Raw genomic sequence first — 23,905 nt, forward strand, 5'->3', positions numbered from 1 at the left:
AAAGTGAAGAGAAACTAAAGAGCCTCTTGATGATGGTGAAAGAGGAGAGTGAAAAAGCTGGTTTAAACTCCACATTCAAAAAACTAGTATCATGGCATTCAGTACCATTACTTCATGGGAAGTAGAAAGGGAAACATTGCAAACAGTGACAGTTTTCTTTTCTTGGGCTCCAAAATCATGGCAGACAGTGACTGAAGCCATGAAATTAAAAGATACTTGCTCCTTGGAAGAAAAGCTATGACAAACCTAGACAAAGTATTTAAAATCAGAGATATCACATTGCCAACAAAGGCCAGTCTAGTCAAAGCTATGCTTTTTCCAGTAGACATGTACGGATATGAGAGTTGGACCATAAAGATGTCTGAGCATTGAAGAATTGATACTTTCAAATTGTGGTGTTGGAGAAGACTCTTGAGAATCCCTTGGACAGCAAGATCAAACCAGTCAATCCTAGAGGAAATCAACCCTGAATATGCATTGGAAAGACTGATGCTGATGCTGAAGCTCCAATACTTTGGCCACCCAATGAGAAGAACTGATTCACTGGAAAAGACCCTAATGCTGGGAAAGACTAAAGGCAAACAGGGATGGAGGTAGCAGAGGATGAGATGGTTAGATAGAATCACCGATGCAATTAAGATGAATCTGAGTAAACTTCAGGAGCTAGTGAAGGACAGAAGAGCCTGGAATGTTGCAGTCCATGGGGTCACAAATAGTCTGACAGGACTTAGTGACTGAACAACTACAAATGAGGCTTTATCATCAAAACAAACACTCAGTTTAAAAAACGAGCAGATCTAAATAGACATTACACCAAAAAGCTTTTTAAGTCATATTATATTTTAATATATTAAGAACAAAATACCTGTGCTGATTTTTATTTTAACCTAACAGAACCAAAACAGAACAATATTCAACCAGGAAAGGTCGGTCACACTGATCATAATAAAGTCTTAAGGCTGAAAATGTCTTTTTTCCCCTTTGTACTTAGCACTGGCTACACAGTATCCTCAGAGTATTCATTATATGAAAAAATATTAATCACAGTTTAGAGTCCTTGTTTCACAGAAACCAATGATAAATCAAATTAGAAGTTGAAGCTGCATCTTTGTTTTTAAAGATGTATTCTTATTTTTTCATATAGAAGTTTAAATCAGTATAAATCATATATTATAAATATATATAAACCATTACATTTGAGGTAAACTTCAGCACTTGATTTATACAAAGTCTATGAAAAGAAGCTAGTAGAGATCATCTAATACTAAATGTTACATCATTCATTCCAGCCCATGCACAACCTCACTTGCAGCACTGTATAAATGCAAACAAAACAAAACAAAGAAACTACCCACCCTACCCCCCCCCCCAAAAAAAAAAAAACTCACAAAAGACAAAAACAAAGAAAATCCAGAAAGGAGATAACAAACCTAAATGTCCACTGATAAGGAAATGGGTAAATAAACTGTTTTGTAAAAACAGAACTAGCACATGATCCAGCAATTCCACTTCTGGGTATTTATCTGAATAAAATGAAAATACAAAAGAGGATGGTGCTCCCATACTGTTTGCAGAAAAAATAAGAGTGGTTCATGGTTCCCATCATGCCACATACATTGGCCAGTTTCTTCACTGCCCTCTCCCTTCATTTTACCTGATGTCACTTCCCCCATTTAAAAATCTCCTGTCTACTTTACTCCATATGACCTCTTGCCTAAGATTCCTTTCCAGTTCAGCCAAATTTAACATTCTATAGGAGCTATCCCCATTGCTTCCCATTCATAGTGATCCCACATAATGATATCTCACTTGGTTTACTACAGAGTTTATACCATACATTTCATCATACACTGTCTTGTACTGTGTCTGTCATATGATAAGCACTTTATAAATGTCTGTTGCATAAATGAGCCCATGAACATGTCAATTATTCTCTAACTATATCATGAAAAGTCAGATAGCATCAGTAGAGAATAAGTGTATGAGTCAAGTAATCATGTGTCCAAGGCCTTGTTTGGCCATTACCTATGCTGAATAACTTAGGCTAACTGCTTTACTATTTTCAGCCTGTTTCCTCAGTGGTAAGATGGAAACATCAAAAGATTCCTAACTTGTATGCCTTTTGTGAAGATTAAATGAAAATGAATCCACATGTAAGACCTAGCAGCTAGTTAATGTTAAATGCCTGTTAAGTTACTCAGTCATGTCCAACTCTTTACAACAGCCAAAATATGGAAACAACCTAACACCCATCAATGAATGAATGAATTTTTAAAATGTGAGATACACACACACACACACACACACACACACACATATATATATGTCTTTAAGGAAATCTTATCTGCAGTGTTATATGTCCATTATACCCCTATGAAAATTGTGGGGGAGTGACAGAACTTTTGTCGTTGTTCAGTGGCCAGGTCATGTCTGACTTTTCATGATCCCGTGGACTGCAGTGCGCCAGTAACAGAACTATTAAAGTGAATAAACCAAAGCCACATATTTCAACCCAGATAGATCTCAAACACAAAATACTGATAAAAACATTGATTGTAGAAGAGTTACTTTAAAAACAGACGACAGAGGATGAAATGGTTGGATGGCCTCACCGACTCAACAGACTTAAGTCTGAGCAAGCTCCAGAAAACTGAAGGACAAGGAAGCCTGACCTGCTGCTGTACACGGGGTCGCAAAGAGTTGGACATGACTGAGAGACTGAACAACAAAGAAATATTTGTCGGTTCCTCTTGGTGATACTGTGGAAATCTGCTGCTGACTTTGAAAAGTGATAAAGGGGAAAAAATTAAAAAATAAAAATAAAAACAGCACTCACATAAATATTAGAAGCATTGCATGGGACTTCCCTGGTGGTCCAGTGGTGAAGAATCTGCCTTCCAAGGCCAGGAATGCTCAGGGAACTAAGCCCAGATGCCATGGGACAAGTAAGGCTGTGCACTGCAACTAGAGAAAGCCCCCCGAGCTGCAATGAAATAGCCTGTGCCAGGCAACAGAGAACTAGCACAACTAAAAAGAAAAAAAATTTTAAAGAAACAATGTATGGACGCATAACAACTATAGTGAAACAGGAAGCTATGAACTGGAAGGATAAAAACTAGGTTGTGATTAATATCTCCCAATGGCACCCCACTCCAGTACTCTTGCCTGGAGAATCCCATGGACAGAGGAGCCTGGTGGGCTGCAGCCCACGGGGTCGCTAAGAGTCGGACCCGACTGAGCGACTTCACTTTCATTTTTCACTTTCATGCATTGGAGAAGGAAATGGCAACCCATTCCAGTATTCTTGCCTGGAGAATCCCAGGGACAGGGGAACCTCGTGGGCTGCAGTATATGGGGTCGCACAGAGTCGGACACGACTGAAGTGACTTAGCAGCAGCATAGACTTTGGAAGATAGAAAAGTGACTTGAATGCTCTTTTCTTTTTAGAGAAATATTTTAATCATATGTCGAAAATCTGAGTGTGTGCTATACACCTCTGGAACTATGATTCATATTTTGTGTATCACACAAATGCTAAGACACAGGTAGGCACACGGGATAGCACGGAAGTTTGGAATCTCAGTTTCTACATCATCTTGAGGCTTCAGAAGAGGAATCTCACTAAGCAAACCAAAAAAGACAAGGACTAAGACATCTCCCTCCAATGCTCATTAAACATCTATTAAGGACTAGCCTCACTGTTAGTGCTGTGATGTAGGGCGTCTTAACCTTCAAAAAAGTTACAAAGACAGAGCCTCCTTTACATGTGCTTCAAGTAAAGTGGATTAACTTATTCACCACATAACTCAACCTCTGTAAGCAACTACAAGATGGAACGAAGATATCTGCAAAAACGTGTCAGAATTAAGCAATTCATCTAAAGAAAGGGACGCAATACCTGGCATGTAGCATGCGCCCAAGAAATACCACGCGCTGTTGTTTTCCTGATTATCGGGCGCGGTTCCAATGCTTTGGTGAGACCGAGACTGAAAAACAGAGCTCTAAAGTCCGCGGCGCTCTCTGAGATGCAGTGAAATCATAAACCCAAGAGCCCAGACGCTCTCACAAAGAGACGGGCTCTCTAAACGCTTCCAGTCGGGCCTTTTCCAACACTGTTGCTGTTCTCCTAGGAACCTGGCTACAGGCACCTGGTGGGCGGTAGGAGGGCTAGGTGGACACACAGGGAAGTAGGGGACCGGCTGGGGCGAGCTGAGTGGAAGGCAGAAGGCGGGGCCTGAGAAAGAACCGGGAGCGCCAAGCAGATCAGGCTGCGCCGCAACCTAGAGGGGGAGAGGGGCGACGAGGCGGCGGCGAGGCCGAGTGGAGTTGCAGAAGGACCGACCCGGCGGGGCGGGGAGGGGGCGGGACGGAGTGGAGTTGCAGAAGGACCTACCCGGCGGGGCGGGGCGGGGCGGGGGCGAGGCGGAGTGGAGTTGCAGAATGACCTACCCGGCGGGGCGGGGCGGGGCGCGGCGGGGGCGCGGCGGAGTGGAGTTGCAGAAGGACCGACCCGGCGGGGCGGGGCGGGGGCGAGGCGGAGTGGAGTTGCAGAAGGACCTACCCGGCGGGGCGGGGCGCGGCGGGGGCGAGGCGGAGTGGAGTTGCAGAAGGACCTACCCGGCGGGGCGGGGCGGGGCGCGGCGGGGGCGCGGCGGAGTGGAGTTGCAGAAGGACCGACTCGGCGGGGCGGGGGCGGGGCAGAGTGGAGTTGCAGAAGAACCGACCCGGCGGGGCGGGGCGGGGCGGGGCGGGGGCGGGGCAGAGTGGAGTTGCAGAAGAACCGACCCGGCGGGGCGGGGCGGGGGCGAGGCGGAGTGGAGTTGCAGAAGGACCGACCCGGCGGGGCGGGGCGGGGGCGAGGCGGAGTGGAGTTGCAGAAGGACCGACTCGGCGGGGCGGGGGCGGGGCAGAGTGGAGTTGCAGAAGAACCGACCCGGCGGGGCGGGGCGGGGGCGAGGCGGAGTGGAGTTGCAGAAGGACCGACCCGGCGGGGCGGGGCGGGGCGGGGGCGGGGCGGAGTGGAGTTGCAGAAGGACCGACCCGGCGGGGCGGGGGCGAGGCGGAGTGGAGTTGCAGAAGGACCTACCCGGCGGGGCGGGGCGGGGCGGGGCGGGGCGGGGCGGGGGCGAGGCGGAGTGGAGTTGCAGAAGGACCGACCCGGCGGGGCGGGGCGGGGGCGGGGCAGAGTGGAGTTGCAGAAGGACCGACTCGGCGGGGCGGGGGCGAGGCGGAGTGGAGTTGCAGAAGGACCTACCCGGCGGGGCGGGGCGGGGGCGAGGCGGAGTGGAGTTGCAGAAGGACCGACCCGGCGGGGCGGGGGCGAGGCGGAGTGGAGTTGCAGAAGGACCGACCCGGCGGGGCGGGGGCGAGGCGGAGTGGAGTTGCAGAAGGACCGACCCGGCGGGGCGGGGGCGGGGCAGAGTGGAGTTGCAGAAGGACCGACCCGGCGGGGCGGGGGCGAGGCGGAGTGGAGTTGCAGAAGGACCGACCCGGCGGGGCGGGGGCGAGGCGGAGTGGAGTTGCAGAAGAACCGACCCGGCGGGGCGGGGGCGAGGCGGAGTGGAGTTGCAGAAGGACCGACCCGGCGGGGCGGGGCGCGGCGGGGGCGGGGCAGACGGGGAAAGAGGGCGGTGCTGGCAGCGTGGAGGCAGAGTACCGGGAGGACCTCGGCCGTCTCGGACCGCGGAAGGGGGACCAGCGCAGCCATGTTGGAGGCGTTGGGCTCCCTGGCGGCTGCCCTCTGGGCCGCGCTCCGTCCCGGCACTGTCCTGCTGGGGGCCGTCGTCTTTCTCCTCTTGGCTGATCTCCTCAAAAGGCGGCGTCCAAAGAACTACCCGCCGGGGCCCCCGCGCCTGCCTTTCGTAGGCAACTTCTTCCAGTTGGACTTTGAGAAGGGGCACCTGTCGCTTCAGCGGGTAGGAGCGGGCGAAGGTGCCCGGGCGCGTCCTGACCCTGACCTGCGGAACAGGGGCCATTCCGGGTACTGAGGGCGGGAGGATGGGGGTTCTGAGGCTAAACCGGGCACCCGACTACACCTTGCTTTGAATCTCTTTTCCCCAGTGACTGGCATGATTACGCCACCCGTGGTTTCTAGGGGTGAAATATTATTAACTGTCCACTATTTAGTGTGTTAGACACGATGCGTTCTCTAAGTCATTTAACTGAGGGCCTTGTTGCATACTATTGGGACTATTTATAAATGATCAGTTTATCTTTTTAATATCATTATCCTTGGGGGAAAAAAATCCCGTATTTTGCCACTTGGTAAAATGGTGATAAATACTATCTAAATCCTCAGCGTTTTTCGACTGAATTGCTCCTAACTCCACAAGGACTGAGCCCCTCGCATTTAGCCTCCTCACCCAGCAGTCCACACTCACTAATCATTTTTAAATGTCACTCCTTTGCTTAGATTTTGTTAGTGATCCGTGCTGCTTCCCAGAGTTCTTTTTCCTTAGGGAACTACTTGAGGAGAGCATGGCAATCCACTGTAGGACTCTTGCCTGGAGAATGCTATGGGCAGAGGAGCCTGGCAGGCTACAGACCATGGGGTCGCACAGAGTCGGATAGGACTGAAACAACTTGGCAAGCAGGATGCTGGGAGCTACTTGGAACTCTTCTTGTAACTTCTTTCCATTTCTTTATAGTCATCTCCCATTAGTTCAGTTCAGTCGCTCAGTCGTGTCCGACTCTTTGCGACCCCATGAACCGCAGCACCCCAGGCCTCCTTGTCCATCACCAACTCCCAAAGTTTACTCAAACTCATGTCCATTGAGTCAGGGATGCCATTCAACCATCTCATCCTCTCTCATCCCCTTCTCCTCCCACCTTCAGTCTTTCCCAGCATCAGGGTCTTTTCAAATGAGTCAGCTCTTTGCATCAGGGGGTCAAAGTACTGGAGTTTCAGCTTCAGCATCAGTCCTTCCAATGAACACTCAGGACTGATCTCCTTAGGATGGACTAGCTGGATCTCCTTGCAGTCTAAGGGACTCTCAAGAGTCTTCTCCAGCACCACAGTTCAAAAGCATCAGTGAGCTCCGTAAGTAGCTGTAAAATGTGACCTCGTCATTCTGAGGTAGGAGATAGATGTGTGCCTGAGATGGGCACCTGGTGTTTGTTGAGTGGAGTAAAACCAAGCCTTTATTCTCACCCAGGCACTTCAAGGACAAAGCTAGTGGCAAAAGTTGAGTTCTGCTAAAGTAAAGAGATAAGGTCCCCACTCCTGAGATCCAGGAAGACTTCCCTGTCTGCAGATGTGCAGGAAGGCTTCTTGGGGGTCAAAAAGGGAGGGGGCCCCACCCTATAAGTGTGGACATGTACCCACAGGTCTCTACATTGAAATCCATCTTAGAAAAAAGTTGTGCAGGCACCTTGGGGAGGGTCCTAGGACTAGTGAGATGTGAAGAAAAAAACAAGATAATTGGCAATATGTGAACAAGACCCAGAAGCACTGTCCAAATGTAAGTGGTTTAAATCAACTTTTTAGTGCCTTCCTCATTGAGGACACCCACACTCCTCTTTGGTTATGTTCCTCCCCATTCAGGACCCAATACACACTCCACTCCTCAGTGGGTGTGTATTTCTGCCTTGCTTGTGTCTTCCCTAACTGTGGCCATTCTGAATTCCTTAATATTTCCTCCAACATCCAGCACTTTCTCAAGCACCTTCAGCTGCTTCCCTGCGTCTCATCATAGGTATCTTGCTGACAGACAGCACTGTGATAGATGGTTGTGAACGTTAAATAAAATGGTGAATGGTCCATACTAATGCAGCTTATTGGAGGTTCCCAACAAATAACAGTTCCCCTTGAATGCCTGGAGCACTTTAAACACAAGTCTGTAATATAAACTCAAGTTAAGATGGAGAAGGTTTTTATCATTTTTCTGGGAGAAACACACAATTGGTATCATTTAAGTGACTGGATTCATCTCCAGAATTTTAAAGCTAGTCTCCTAAACCTGTCAGTTCAATTCAGTCGCTCAGTCATGTCCAACTCTTTGCGACCCCGTGGACTGCAGCATGCCAGGCTTCCCTGTCCATCACCAAACTCCCGGAGCTTGCTCAAACTCATGTCCATTGAGTGGTTGATGTCCACCCATCTCATCCTCTGTCACCCCCTCTCCTCCTGCCTTCAATCTTTCCCAGCATCAGGGTCTTTTCTAAGGAGTCTAAGCCTGTACCTTTGTTTAATAAATATGCTGTTTAACTTCCAAGTATTGGGAGATTTTCTTGTTTTCTTTCTGTTAGTGATTTACAGTTGGAGTCCATTATGGTCAGAGAACATACATGATTTCAACTTTGAAAAAACTGTGTTAAAGTTGACCCAAGATACAGTCCATACATACTTGAAAAAAAAGTGTATTCTGCTCTTGTTGAGTTGAATGTTCCGTACTATATGTCAGTTAGACCTTATTAGATTAATCAGTTGTTTAGTGCTCCTGAACCCTTGTTGACTTCTTACCTACTAATTCTATCAATTACTAGGAGAGGCTTGTTGAAGTCTGCAACTTATAATTACAGGTTTCTCTGTGTATCTATTCAGTTCTGGTAGTTTTCATGTATCAGAGAAGGCAATGGCACCCCACTCCAGTACTCTTGCCTAGAAAATCCCATGGACGGAGGAGCCTGGTAGGCTACAGTCCATGGGGTCGCTAAGAGTCAGACACGAGTGAGCGACTTCACTTTCATTTTTCACTTTCATGCATTGGAGAAGCAAATGGCAACCCACTCCAGTGTTCTTGCCTGGAGAATCCCAGGGACGGGGGAGCCTGGTGGGCTGCTGTCTATGGGATCGCACAGAGTTGGACATGACTGAAGCGACTTAGCAGCAGTTTTCATGTATGTGTTTCACAGCTTTTTTATTTGGTACATACGCACTAAAATTGTTATGTCATCTTTGTGAATTTGTTCTCTTATTATTAGTTAATGTCCTTCTTTTTCTCTGGTAATTTTCTTTGCCTGAATTTTACTTTATCTGATATACTATAGCCATACCAGCTCTCAGCTCTCTTTTGATTAGTGTTTACATAGAATATGCTTCTCCATTTGTTTACTTTTAACCTATTTATATCATTATATTTGAAATGAGTTTCTTGTTGATAACATATAGGTGGGTAAATTTTTGTTCATTCTTCTAATATCAAACATTTAATTGGTGAGTTTAGATCATTTATATTTAATGTAATTATTGATTTGTTAAAACTTAAGTCTGCCAATTTATTATTTGTTTCCTATTTTTCACTTTGTTTTTTTACTCGTCTTGTTTTTTACTCTTCGTTTTTTCTCCTTTCCTCTCTTTGTAGGTCACTTGAATATTTTTTTAGAATCCATTTTCATTTGTGTTTTTGAGTATGTCTCTTTGTATTGTTTTTTAAGTGCTTACTTAAAGATTACATGCTATGCATACGTAACTTATTGCAGTAAGTGTCAAAGGTGGAATACACACACCTTAAAACTCTTTAGGTCCCTTTACCTTCCCCCACTTTATAATATATAAATTTTCTTAAATATTATCTCTATATACACTGAGAACCACCTCAGACAGTATTATAATTTTTCTTTTAACTGTCAAACACAACGTGTTAAATTCAAGAAGATTAGTCTACTGTATTTACCCATTTCTTTACCCTTTCTGTTGCTCTTTCCTAACTGAAGAACTTTCTTTAACCATTCTTTTAGAACTTGTCTGCTGAAAAAAAAAATTAGCTTTCCTTCATCTAAGAATGTTTTTATTTCACCTTCATTTCTGAAGTATATTATCACTGGACATAGAATTCTAGGTTGACAGTTTCTTTTATTAAGCCCCTGAAAATGTAGTGCTACTTCTTTCTGGCTTAGGAACTAGGGTTCCTCATGAGCAATCTGCTATAATTTGAACTGTTGTTCCCCATAAGTAATGAATTGTTTTCCTCTACATGCTTTCAAAGCTAGGTTTTCTTAGTTTTTAGATTTCAGAAATTTGATTATATGCCTTAGTGTTCAATTCTTTGGATTTATTGGGTTCACTCACAACTTCTTGCCTCAGTAGGCTTTACTAGTACCAAATTTGAGAATTTTTTCAGCCTTTATTTCTTCAAATATCTTGTCAAGTCCATGTTTTTTCCTCTGGTACTCTTTGGCACTGATGACACAAGTGATAGATCTTTTCCTATTCTAATATCAGTCCCTGAGGCGCAGCTTTTTATCTCTTCTCAATTTGTTTTCTCTGTGTTGTTCAGATTGGACACTTTCTGTTGATGTCCTCAGTTTCACTCATTATCCTGTCATTACCACTTCGCCATTGAATTGCTCTAATGAGTTTTTGTTTAGTTATTGTTTTTCAATTTTAAAATTTCTTTTTTGTTCATATGTGTATTTTCTGGTTCTTAGTGAAGATTTTCTATTTAAAATTTTTTCAAGAGTGTAATTGTTTATTGAAACATATTTTCAATAGCTGGTTTAAAATCTTTAACCTGTAATTACAGCATCTTTATCATCTCAGTATTGGTTTCAACTCATTCAATTTGAGACTTCTCTGGTTCTTGATAACATGAGTAATTTTGGTCTATACTCTGGACGTTTTGTGTATTTTGCTACATGACTCTGGACTCTATGTAAACCTTTTATTTTTGCAGATAGTCAAAACCTGCTTATGTTTAGAATGTTCACATTTGTGAATTGTGGTTCAAATGTCAATTTAGGTTATAAAGCCTTTGCAGTGCTATACTGATCTACCCCACTTATATATTATTCATCTCAGTAGGACTCCAACCCACATTCTTATCAGTGCAGGCTGGAGAGAATGAGGATGGGGACAAAAGACTGGGGCCCCTCTGAGTAGGGTAGCCTCTTCCTTACTGCAGGGAGTGGGGAGAAATCAGTAATCTAATCATATCATCTCCATGGAATATAGGTACCTCCTTAGTTTTGTAGAGTTGTAGAAATCAGGATTTTGCCCAGTGACTCCTTCAAGGAGTCTCTTCTGCAGTTCAGGGGTGAGATAGTTATAATTCAGCTTACAAACTCAGTAGGGGAGAAGTACTACCTTGCTGTAGAGACAGGATGAAGATAGGATGCAGAGAGAGGATGAAGGTGAATTTTCATGCATCTTTAGTACTGTAGGCTCCCATTAGGATGGGGGAGGGTCACATCTCTTATGGTATTGTCTCTGGAACAGGAAGGTAGAAAGGTTGAATGTTCTGTCCTGGTGGACCACTCTTTATCTGGTCCTTTAGCTACAAAGATTAGAACTTTATTGGTGTTAATTTTGTATGTGCCAGTTAGTATCATGATGCTGAGGAAGAGTAAAATGGTATGCTTTCACTGATGTCTGAAGTCAGAAACTTGATCTGTGCCCTTGTTTTACTGTTAACTGGAGAGGTTAAATGATTTGCCTCATGTCATAAAACTGGCTAAAGATGATACTGAGGCTAGGGTCTTATCTCTGGCCAAAGATTTTTCATCAAAAGTGTTGTTGTATTTTACGTAAGTTTTCAATTAAATATTTATGTTTCTAAAAAGTAGAGTTTAAATGATGTGATTTGGCTATAATTAAATTTGCATTCAAGCAATTTGGAAATTTTAAGCACCTATCATTATCTATCATTACCTATATATCTTTACTTACCTATCTACCAGTACCTATCATTAACTATCTGCTATGATATTAACAGCTTCGCAGATGGCGGAGTGGTAAAGAATCTGCCTGCCAATTCAGGAGCCACAGGAGATGTGGGTTTGATCCCTGGGTTGGGAAGATCCTTTGGAGGAGGAAATGGCAACCCACTCCAGTATGCTTGCCTGGAAAATCTCATGGACAGAAGAGCCTGGTGGGCTATAGTCCAGGGGTTGCAAAGAGTTGGACATGACTGAGTTACTTAACAGGCACTTAATATTAACTAGCTGCTAGGTCTTACATGTGGATTCATTTTCATTTAATCTTCACAAAAGGCATACAAGTTAGGAATCTTTTGATGTTTCCATCTTACCACTGAGGAAACAGGCTGAAAATAGTAAAGCAGTTAGCCTAAGTTATTCAGCATAGGTAATGACCAAACAAGGCCTTGGACACATGATTACTTGACTCATACACTTATTCTCTACTGATGCTATCTGACTTTTCATGATATAGTTAGAGGATAATTGACGTGTTCATGGGCTCATTTATGCAACAGACATTTATAAAGTGCTTATCATATGACAGACACAGTACAAGACAGTGTATGATGAAATGTATGGTATAAACTCTGTAGTAAACCAAGTGAGATATCATTATGTGGGATCACTATGAATGGGAAGCAATGGGGATAGCTCCTATAGAATGTTAAATTTGGCTGAACTGGAAAGGAATCTTAGACAAGAGGTCATATGGAGTAAAGTAGACAGGAGATTTTTAAATGGGGGAAGTGACATCAGGTAAAATGAAGTGAGAGGGCAGTGAAGAAACTGGCCAATGTATGTGGCATGATGGGAACCATGAACCACTCTTATTTTTTCTCCTTTTTTCTAAACTTTCTGTACCACAACTACATGGCTTATTGTAGGAGCATATTTTTAGGTAAGAGAAAATCTTATTGGACTGAAGTGGGAGAACCGTAGATAAGGTGAATAAATGTATTAGTGAGGATATGAGTGGAGCTGCTTGTAATTTAAAAAAGGCCCCAAAATACAGTCATATATTAAAAAAAAAAAAAAGAGTGAAATTTATCTCTCTGTCACAAGTAAGTTCAGATATAGGCCCGAAGACCAGGATTGGAAGACTGCTTTGTACCACAAGGTCATCTAGAAACTGCAGTTCCTTCTGTCTTATTGCTCTCATCCTACAATATCATCATGCATAAGGTCCAATCGATGGAAAGGGGAAGAGGGAGGTGTTGAGAAGCCACTTTCCTTTAAGAACATGACCCAGAAGATGCACATATCACCACTACTCCCATTGTCAGGTGTCTCACTGGCCACACCTGGAGAAGCTTGGAAATGTGGGCTTTAATTGGGATGTCATGTGGCCAACTAATCTTCAGGGAGTCTGTCCCTCAGAAGAAGAGAGATAATATCTTCATGCTTTCACTTAAAAATGAGACAAACAGAGTGAGTTATAAAGAGCCCAATTTTATACCCATCAGCTGTGCTCTCTATCTTTTTGCCTCTTTTTCTGAAAACAAACAATGCATTATAGGATTATTATAAGAACCTAATAAGTTCATGAATATCAGTTTATTGGCAAGGTGCTTCGTGCATAGTTGATGCTTCTTCATATGTCTACCACCCACTCCCACCTTCTTCAAAAACTTATAGTAACAAACTCAAGGAAAAGCCAGTCATTGGTTGCATACCAGGCATCACTTGTCTGGCCTGATTGCTGTATGGGCTCCATCAATCTACTCTCTAGCCACTTCCCCTCCATTCCTTTGTCCGGATCTAACCAGAGTTGTTTTGCTAAAATACACTCTCAAATATATCAATAACAATAATAACTTTATTATTTATTTTAGTATTGTGGTTATTTATCACCACCATCCCAAAGATGGGAACTAGTAATAGCCCCCATTTTATAGATTTGAAAACTGGGACAGAGAGAAGGTAAATAACTAAAGCAAAAATCACATAGAAAGTAACAAGCAGAAGCTGGATACAGATTTGTATAACTTCAAAATACAGGTTCTTAAGCATTCACTGCCCTTACCGCTCATTCAGTTCTCTAGCTAGAAACAAAATAAGATCCAAATTATTTTACTTGACATTAAGATATCCTTGGTCTAGTTCACAGTATACCTTGTCAGGCTTGTTTCCCCTCTTCCTACATAAACAAAAAGGTGTGTATTTATTTGTTTCCAGGAACATATGTTAGACTTCGGTCCCCTTATGTGTTCCCTACTTTCCCCCATTTGATAATTTATTGTATAGAATGGTAATACTAATAAGAACTGTTTACTTATCTGTATGCTCCATTAGATTGGGGGCATTTTAAACTTCAGGGCCTATACCGCCAGCAACGGGCCTCGACCTACCATAGGGTTAGTGCTCTTTAATGAACCTATACTGTAGTCAGAAAGGAGAACTCACTAGTTCCTGAACGCCCACGTTTCCCTGTCTTTGCATTTGTGTATGCCGTTCCCACTGCCTAAAATCTTTGCCTTCACAATACATGTCCTTTTGCCGGTACCCTGACCTTCATTTACAGTCTGGCCCAAATATCATGTACTCTTGGACACTTTCTCCCATATCTTGAGTGGAAATTGTTCTCTTTCAATAGCTTCATGCCCCTTGCCCCAGAATGGTAACATATATCATCTTCTTCTATGCATTAGTTTTTTTCCTGCAGTCAGCCTTCCCCTGGAGGCTTTGACACTTCAGGAAAACACCATAGCATAGTGATCTGTGTATTGCTCCCACATATAACATAGCAATGTCAGAAGGTGCCTGACAACTCCAGACCCTTTCATAAAAACCTGTTGGATTGAACTTGAATTTGATTTCCACAGGCTGTTTTCAGAAACCTAATATAATCCCAAGAACTACCAGTTAGACCAGTATTCTTAGCAGGAGTTTGTGTACCCCAGGGGACTGGTGAACTGCATTTATGCATAAATGTGTTCACACATGCAGGATTTTCCTTTACCAGATCCATGACATACTCTATTTTCAAATGATTTTCTTTCTTAAAAAATTGTATAAAATGCCATGAAGTTTTATTTCCTATGTCCTTAGGTTTCTCTTTTGTGCTTTATTGGATAGCAGCACTTTTTAAGTATAAAAGCAATATAAATACATTGAGTGACACATTTTAAAATATAATGTAATAAGTAAGAGAATCTTAGTTCTCCTTGTGTCCAGCCCCCCCCCCCCCCAAACACACACACACACACACACACCCATACTCACACTTGAGCGTTAGAGCAACAGACCCTGTCACTGCTAGTGGGAGTAAGAATTGGTGCACTCTTCCTTTTTTTCCTTTTCTCTTTTTCTCTTTTTTTTTTCTCTTTTCTCTTTTTCTGTTGGTTTTTGGGTTTAAGAACTTAGATAAAGTAATATCTTCCTCAACTTTATATTTCATGGTTCAGTCTCTTGTCTCATAACTCAACACTTCTAATTTTTTGTCCTAAACATTTATTTTGCTCTCTTTTATTATTTAAGTGCTTAATTGTACATGTGGGAATTTTATCCTTCATTTGGAATTTCCTGTAACCTATTACTTTTATTTGCCTCTTATAGCTACTGTGCTATTCCTTTTCTGTTTTTCTGTTTTCATTTCTTAAGCTTGTTTTAGCCTCCCGAAGCACCGTTTTTATACTTCTTACACTTTTTTTACACTTTTTTACACTGCTGTGTTAATTTCTACTGTACAGCAAAGTCATTCAGTTTATATATATACACAGTTATTTGTATATATATTCCTTTTGATATTCTCTTTCACCATGGTTTATCACAGGATATTGAATATAGTTCCCTGTGCTGTACTGCAGGACCTTGTTTTTCCGTCCTATGTATAACAGTTTGCATCTGCTAATCCTAAATTCCCACTCCATCCGTCTGCCATGCCTCACCTCAGCAGCCACACATCTGTTCTCTGTGTCCCTGTTTCTGTTTTGTAGATAGCTTCATTTGTTATATTTTAGATTCCACATATAAGTGATACCATATGTGGACTCTTATCAGATATTTGTCTTTCTAACTTACTTCACTTAGTTTGATATTCTCTAGGTGGCATCCATGTTGCCACAAATGGCATTATGTCATTTTTTTTTTATGACTTGAGTAGTATTTCATCGAATATATGTACCACCTTTTCTTTAGCCATTCATCTGCCGATAGACATCTAGGTTATTTCCATGTCTCAGCAATTGTGAATAGAACTTCTGTGAACATAAAGGTGCATGTATCGTTTTGAATTATAGTTTTGTCTGAAAATATGGCAGGAGTAGGGTTGCTGGGTCATATGGCAACACTATTTTTCGTTTTTTTTTAATTTTTATTTTTTTTTATTTTTCAGTGGGTTTTGTCATACGTTGATATGAATCAGCCATAGAGTCACATGTCTTCCCCATCCCGATCCCCCCTCCCACCTCCCTCTCCATCCGATTCCTCTGGGTCTTCCCAGCCCACCAGGCCCGAGCACTTGACTCATGCATCCCACCTGGGCTGGTGATCTGTTTCACCATAGATAATATACATGCTGTTCTTTCGAAACATCTCACCCTCACCTTCTCCCACAGAGTTCAAAAGTCTGTTCTGTACTTCTGTGTCTCTTTTTCTGTTTTGCATATAGGGTTATCGTTACCATCTTTCTAAATTCCATATATATGTGTTAGTATGCTGTAATGTTCTTTATCTTTCTGGCTTACTTCACTCTGTATAATGGACTCCAGTTTCATCCATCCATAAGGAAGCTGTGGTACATATACACCATGGAATATTACTCAGCCGTTAAAAAGAATTCATTTGAATCAGTTCTAATGAGATGGATGAAACTGGAGCCCATTATTTTTAGTTTTTTAAGGAACCTCTGTACTGTTTTCCATAGTGAGTGAACCTTCTTACATCCCCACCAACAGTGTAGGAGACCAACCACCTTATTTTTAATCTCTTTTTTCCCTTATACTCTCCCTTTCTCAACAACTTGTTTATTGTTGTACATTGAAGTATATTCTCTATCTTACAAAATCTCAGATGACACTGGGACTTACATTTACCTCCAAGTAAAGCCATTGGCATGGTAACTGGCATGTTTACTTAAGAATTGGTAGACATCACCATCATTGGTACCAGGGCTGCAGGAGGTCATTTGATGTATCCACATTTACATTGTTGATAACACCATAAAAATTTTTGATCTAGTTCTGTTGGACTAGGAATATACTTGGGCAGAAAGTTCTAAGTGATAGGACTCTGTAGAAGTTCATTTCAGTAAACACTAATGGAATGCCTAGTCCCTTCCAAGAACAAGCTGAGGTTCCAGATTGTATCCATTGTCAGTGAGGAATTCTCTAGTTTAAACTGAGATTTTCAGCTGTTCCAAAAATATTTTTACTGTATATTCTAAAATAGTCAAGAAATCCTTTCTAAAGTAAAACCTAAGAAGTTCATCCAGGCATTCAGCACAATGAAATAAAATGTCTTGATTTAAGAGACCCATTCCTGCCATTTCTTAGAACAAAGACATGTACTGTAAAGGCAGACCAGACTGAGATGGAATCCTGGCTCTTCTTTTTATAACAAGACAGACTTACTGTGCTAGTGATGAGCAAACACGGATAGAAGACTCTGGACCAAAAGAACAATGGATGGATTGAGTTCAGGCTTGGCCTTTAACATGAGAGCAGGGTGGTAGAATGAGAATAAATCCATGGTATTTGCTTTGATGGGGCAATGGGGTCCGGGGCATTTGGAGTGACATGGGGGAGCATCAGTCATGGCAGGTGGGGAGATGGGGCCATAGACACCTGGAGGAAATACGTGCTTCTGTTTGATACCACAGCCTGCAGCAGAACACAGCCCTGTGGACTGGGTGCAGGGGCAGGGCCTATCTAGATTGCTGTCTTGAGTAAACATGTCAGGGAAGATGGTGATTAATGACTGTTGACTGTAGTCCAAATCATATTTGTACATACCTGCACATTTGTGTACACTCCTGACCCACCCACCCACTCTTCCATTCTCTGTCTCCCCTCCCCCCAGATCCCTCACCCTCAGTCTCACATTCATTCTCTCACATCCACTAAACTCTAAATCCCTATCACCATCTCAGGTCCATGGTCCTGTCCTTAAATCTTACATAATGCCTGGAAAATTTCAACGTGCAATAGCTTTGCAACCTTAGCTAAGTTACTTCTTGCTGAAAGATAAGGAAAATCATTACTGCCATAGGGCAGTTGTAGGTTAAATGAGATAAAACATGAAAGGTAGTTGTCATGGCACCCAGTCGATGTGGTTGTCTGTGACCACCAGGGCCTTTCTCCCCACATCATCCCTGTACTCTTGTTCTATCTTTCACCATGAACAAGCACACCCACATCCCTTTGCACAGAGAACCCATTCATTCCCCAGAGACTCGAGTGGCTATCTGCCAGGGACCAGGGAACAAAGTGCCTTTCACATTTCTGTTCTCATTTTTCTCTATAAAATCCTTTGAGGGAAAGAATTATTTTCTCACTTTACGACTGGGGAACTGAGACTCAAAAAAAAGAAAAAAAAAACTAAGCAATTTTCCCTAGAGCTCACAGCTGGTCAGCCACAGAGTTAAGACTTACACTCGGCTCCAGAATCTGTGTGCTCTTCTCCCAGCCTTCTGATGAATTTTCTGTCACCTAGAACATGTTGAGGAAAAGGACATTCTCTCCTGGTTAAGCAGATGTGATTTACTAAGAAGTCCATGTTCACTAACCACTTCTCTGCCTTCTCTGGTAAGGCACATGGACTAAATTCTGCCCTCTACTAGACATGAAGATACCTGAGGTTGGATACCTTGTCTGTCTTGCTAAATCTTTATGCCTTGTTCTCAGGACAAATGGTGGATACTCAATTCAAGGAAGTCGAACATATGAATGAATGTTTATAAGGAATGTCCACGTCCTACAGTAGATTCGACCTGAGGCTAGTTGAGGAGAATTGGAAACAGGTAGAAACATCCCCATCAAACCTGGGTGCATAGCATGGATGCACACACATACATGCACACCCTCCCTGTCCCCATCCAAGCTCCCACAGTCACACATACTCTACGTTCCACGACACACAGACATGTGCATATTCTATGACTATTTTTACTATTTTTTAGTTTGTGAAGAAATACGGGAACCTTTTTAGCCTGGAATTCGGTGACTTGCCTTCAGTTGTTATAACTGGATTGCCCTTAATCAAAGAAGTCCTTGTCCACCAGGACCAAAACTTTGTGAACCGCCCCATAACCCCTATTCGAGAACGTGTTTTTAAGAAAAATGGTAAGTTTCTTCACTAATATAAGATGTGTACATTTGATATTCTTATAGTCTGTGAAAGGTACTTTTGTTTCTGTAATTCTCCAGTGCTCCCAGGTACTAGGCCCCTCATAAGTTCCTCTCCTTAAGGAAGCTGAGTGCCTGCATTTCCCTGGTGAAGGTACCTCCTCAGGGCACCAGGCAGGGTTAACCCTAATGTCAGGCATTTGGGAAAAGCGACATCACCTGCATGAACTCACTCTGGATGCTCTGATGAAGAAGTATGCTCATTCACTCAGTGATGTGTTTTTAAGCTGAGGAAAGGCAATGAATTCTCAGGCTCTCTTTCTCCACTCAGATCTCTTCCCTGAGGAAAATGGGTGTGGATCAGCTTCCTCCTCCTCTTGATTATGTGATCGTTTCTTATGTCTAGCTTCTTGTGATCTGTTGTTAAGGCTGTCCCTCACAAGATATCGCGAGCCTTCCATTTTTGTTAGAAGGGTTTGGGGTTTCCCTGGTGGCTCAGTGGTAAGAATCTGCCTGCCAGTGTAGGAGACATGGATTTTTCTGGGAAGATCCCACATACCGTGGAGCAACTAATCCTGTGCGCCACAAATACTGAAGCTGTGCACCGCAAAAAGAGAATCTACTACAATGAGAAGCTGGTGCACTGCAACTAGAGAGTAGCCCCTGCTTTTCCCAACTAGACAAAAGCCCACAACAGTGAAGACCCAGCAGAGCAATAAATAAAATTATTGAAAAGAAGAAGTGTTTAGCATAAATACATAAAATGATTATTAAATTTACACATTTAAAAAGCTAAATGAAAAACTCAAATATATTCTACCAAAGCGCCATATTTTTCAGGTGCTTCTCAATTTCTCTTTGAAATATTTTACCCGTTAACTCAACATCCATTCACTGTGTTTATTTGCCATATGAAGCCTGGTAGGCACCAGTGACAGAACAGTGAAGAGAATGACAAAGTCCTTATTTTTCTGTAACTTACATTTCATTCAAGAAAACAGTATCAGTTACTCTAATATTTTAAGACCTTAGTGTTATGAAGATAGGAGCATGATGTACTTCTTAGGAGTGTCTAATATCCTGAGACTCAGGAAAAGCTAACACAGTGACAATTAATATAATAAAGTGGAAAAGCTATCAGGTGGAGGGAATGGAGTATGAAAAGTCCCTGAGGTGGGAAGGACACTGAACTGGAGGAACTGAGAGGTGGCCAGTGTTGCAGCGCAGCGATTAAATGGAGATGAAGCTGCTGAGTTCGAACAGGAATAGTTCATACAAGTTAAGGATGTTGCTTTTTATCCTAATAACAATGGAAGCTCCTGCATGTTTCAGTAGAGAAAGGGATCATCATACTTACATGGTACATTTTAAAGACTTCTGTAAGCTATAATGTGGAGAATGGAATAAAGGGAGCAAGAGACCATCGCAGCATTTTAGGTGAGAAGAGGTGGTGGCCTGGACTAGGGACGTGGCGAGAAATGGCAGTCCAACAGGTTAGACCAGGAGAGTGACTGTGAAGATACATGTATTTAAGTTTCTCAGGAGGAAAATCCAACAGGACATGATGACCCAGACAGAGGGAGAATGAGGTGGACACCCAAATGGGTAGGTAAAGGAAAGAGACATGTGGAAGAGGACAGGGTGTTGGCTGGCCTGGGGAGTTGTAAAGAGCAAATAATGAATTCAGTTATAGATATGCTGAGTGTGAAATGCATTTAAATCTGCAGAGCCAAGCAGATACTTGTATATGTATCTAGTGCTGAGAGACAGAAATAGATACTAACTATCAGTAGATTTCACTTAAAATTTTAGGAACTAATGAGATTGCCCCCAAAATGGAATATAGATAAAGAGAAAAGACTTCAGACCTAGTCTTGAAGAGCTCCATCATTTCAAAATGCAATAGAAGATGAATTAACAAAAGATACAGGAATTTCTCTATGGTCAGAGAATAAAGGAGGGAAATCTAGAGAGTGTGATGTCCTGGACACCATTGGAAGAGAGTGTTTCAAGAAAGAAGTGTCTCATGCTGCTGACACATGATGGTGAGGTTGAAAAGCATCCTGGACTGGACAGCAGGCAAGGTCATGTCCTTGTGGTGGTGGAGGCCAAAGTCAGATGTGAAAGTGAGTTGAACAGTGCTCTGGAAGTGAAGAAAGGATGGTGACCTCCCCTGTGTTACAAAGTAAATGATTGTTTATTAAACACACAAAGATGGATTTTTTCTTCCTTTGCCTGTGTTGTCCACTCTGCATAGATGTTTTACTCTTCCATGCTTTCTTGAGTGATTCATTTATTTTTAAGGCCTGGTTTAGATAAGATCTCTCCTTAAGGACTTACCTTGTGATTATGGATTTTGTCTAATCTATAAGTGCATTCTTAGTATGTTGCATGATATAAATATTTACATATACTATGTGACAAGTCATCAAAAATGGACTTTGGAGTCAGACAGACTTGAAGTTCAATCCTATTCAGTTGCTTGCGAACTCTGACATTGCAGAGTTTATTTTATCTCTTACACCTCAGTTTCCTTTTCAACAAAACTGTTGGGCAGGTTGGCAGTTATGATAGGATGTACCTCAAAAGAGGTTCTGTGAGTACTATATAATGCATTAAAAATGCTAAAAGTTCTGCCATTATGAGTAATCATTAAATGCTAGCCATTGTATCCATTGCTTTGGGATTATTTCTCTGAATAGTTTCAAACACCTAAAAGCCCTTCCCCTTCCTTCCATCTGATACATTGTTCCTCATGGGTCTTGTTGACTTTCTTTTCATAATGTTGCCTTTGTTTTTCCCAGGCTTGATCATGTCCAATGGCCACATATGGAAAGAGCAAAGAAGATTCTCCCTGACAGCTCTGAGGAACTTTGGTTTAGGAGGGAAAGGCTTAGAGGAACAGATACAGGAAGAAGCTGCCTACCTCATCCAGACAATAGGAGAGGAGAACGGTAAGCAGGTCCTAGGACAGGTGCAGGGACCGTGGTTCATGCTTTCACTAACCAGATGCTTATCAATACCTACATGTCTGTCCTAAGCCCAGGACTGTGTTGGGTGCTTAGGGACTAACAGTGAACAACTAACCGTGAACTGCCGTTATAGAACTTGAGTGTTAAGAAGAAAATGGGTATAAAACTCATTATTGGTTTTAAATCCCGGTCATCAGTTGGACCTCCAGGCATTGACTGAGTACTTGCTGTGTGTCAGACCTGTGTCGGGTGCTGGGCCCACAGTTTCAGATACAGTTCTATAGTCAGTGTGCTCTATGCCACGTAGAATATACTCTGGAAAATAGGAACAAACCAATCTGAAGTCTCCATCTCTTCTTCTGCTTCCAGGACAGCCTTTCGACCCTCACTTCAAGATCAACAATGCCGTTTCCAACATTATTTGCTCCATCACCTTCGGGCAGCGGTTTGACTACCAGGATGATCAGTTCCAGGAGCTGCTGAGGCTGCTGGACGAGGTCACCTACCTAGAGACAACAATGTGGTGCCAGGTGAGGCAGTTCTTACTTCCTGCCATGGAGAAGAACACTGAGCTCATGTCAGACAGAGAGGGGTTCTTCCTTTTATTTCTTCTTAAGCTAACACAGCCGTTTGAAATTGACAAACTTGTCTGAAGTCAGTCTGTTGAATTTAATGTTTTATGTAACATTGTTGAACATTGACTGTAGACAAAGAGGGCTTCCCAGGTGGCTCAGTGGTGAAAAAAAAAAAAAAATCTACCTGCCAATGCAGGTGACGCTGAAGATGAATTGGGAAGATCCCCTAGAGGAGGAAATGGCAACCCACTCCAGTATTATTGCCTGGAAAATCCCGTGGACAGAGGAGCCTGGCGGGCTACAGTCCATGGGTTCACAAAGAGTTAGACGCTACTGCTCACATATGCACTAATTACTGGAAAATTGAGTTCAGTAATGGGACTTCAGTGAATACCAGGCTGACTGTTCCCAAGGAACAGAAATCCTGGGAGTTGAGGAGGAGGCAATAGGGCAGGGGTAGAAAGCATTTCTTAGAGATCCAAAGTAGACCAGGCACTTCGGTGGACAGCTATACATACTTTATCTCAGTTAATTTTTTTTTTTACAACAGTTCTTTAAAGATGAAATGGATTATCCTGATATATGCAAGCAGATATGGGAATGTGTAAACAAATCCACATAGTGTTCCACTGGCTCTGTGTTAAGTGTGGTATGGATCTCATGTCATTTGATCGTGAAAATGACCTTTGCCCCCATTAGCAGCTAGTTTAGGTAGATACAGACCACACCACTATTACTACCACTAGCAAAGTACTATAGCTAGAAAGAAACAGAGCTAATTGTCAAACCCATACCTATCACATTTGAAATCTAGGCAACTTTCCATTACCTTATGCTATCTATTTTCTACCATATATTATTAGAAAAAATATATACAAAAACTACTATATTTCAGTAAAAAATATTTTACCCACATGGAGCTTACCTCATAGTGAGGACAGACAAATAAATACACATATGTGTTTACCATAGATATTTAGATACATAGGAATGTAGATACATAGTTAGATACATATACATAGATAAACATACATATTTTACAAATGTACACAAATATATATACACACACATACTAATGACAGTTATCACGGAAAAATATAAAACAAAATAAAAGGAATGGAAAGAGAGTTCCAGAAGTGCTGCTAATTGTAGGATCATCAGCTAAGACGGATCCAAATAAGTGACTTTTGAGCAGCACTAAGGAACTGGAGTTACACAGATTTCAGAGGAAAACCATTCTAGATGAAAGAAATAGCAAATACAAAGTCCTAAACAAGAACATTTTTTTTTATGTTCACAAAGAGACCAATGGGGCCGGACTGGAAAGAGTAAGAGAGAGCAAGACGGCAGGGAGTGATAGGAGAGGAGACGACAGGAGGGTGAAGGCCAGATCATGTAGAGCTCCAGGCCAGGAGAATGATGTAGAATCTGTCTAAAT

The 23,905-nt window shown here is 42.5% G+C and overlaps 2 protein-coding genes across 3 annotated transcripts in view; one reads left to right on the forward strand and one right to left on the reverse strand.

Annotated features, from left to right (window-relative positions):
* Positions 1 to 4,138: 4,138 nt before the first annotated feature.
* On the reverse strand, positions 4,139 to 5,707 carry LOC136149094 (uncharacterized). Its single transcript, XM_065909063.1, has one exon. The coding sequence runs from the start codon at positions 5,705 to 5,707 to the stop codon at positions 4,139 to 4,141; it is 1,569 nt and encodes a 522-aa protein (XP_065765135.1).
* The window catches only part of LOC136151077 (cytochrome P450 2J2-like), a 38,063-nt gene continuing 19,786 nt past the window's right edge, over positions 5,629 to 23,905 (forward strand). For both annotated transcript variants that reach the window (XR_010660004.1, XM_065911976.1), the window contains exons 1-4: positions 5,629 to 5,915; positions 18,755 to 18,917; positions 21,725 to 21,874; positions 22,262 to 22,422. Coding sequence is in view for 1 of the 2 variants with exons in the window: in XM_065911976.1 (XP_065768048.1) it covers positions 5,706 to 5,915; positions 18,755 to 18,917; positions 21,725 to 21,874; positions 22,262 to 22,422 (684 nt within the window). In the remaining variant the exon portion in view is untranslated. The remainder of the gene's footprint in view (positions 5,916 to 18,754; positions 18,918 to 21,724; positions 21,875 to 22,261; positions 22,423 to 23,905) is intronic.

The sequence above is a fragment of the Muntiacus reevesi genome, chromosome 1 (assembly GCF_963930625.1).
Source record: "Muntiacus reevesi chromosome 1, mMunRee1.1, whole genome shotgun sequence".
Taxonomy (NCBI): Eukaryota; Metazoa; Chordata; class Mammalia; order Artiodactyla; family Cervidae; genus Muntiacus; species Muntiacus reevesi.

Excerpts from the sequence above, each read along its gene's own strand:
- LOC136149094 (XM_065909063.1), bottom strand. The coding sequence starts at position 5,707 with ATGGCTGCGCTGGTCCCCCTTCCGCGGTCCGAGACGGCCGAGGTCCTC.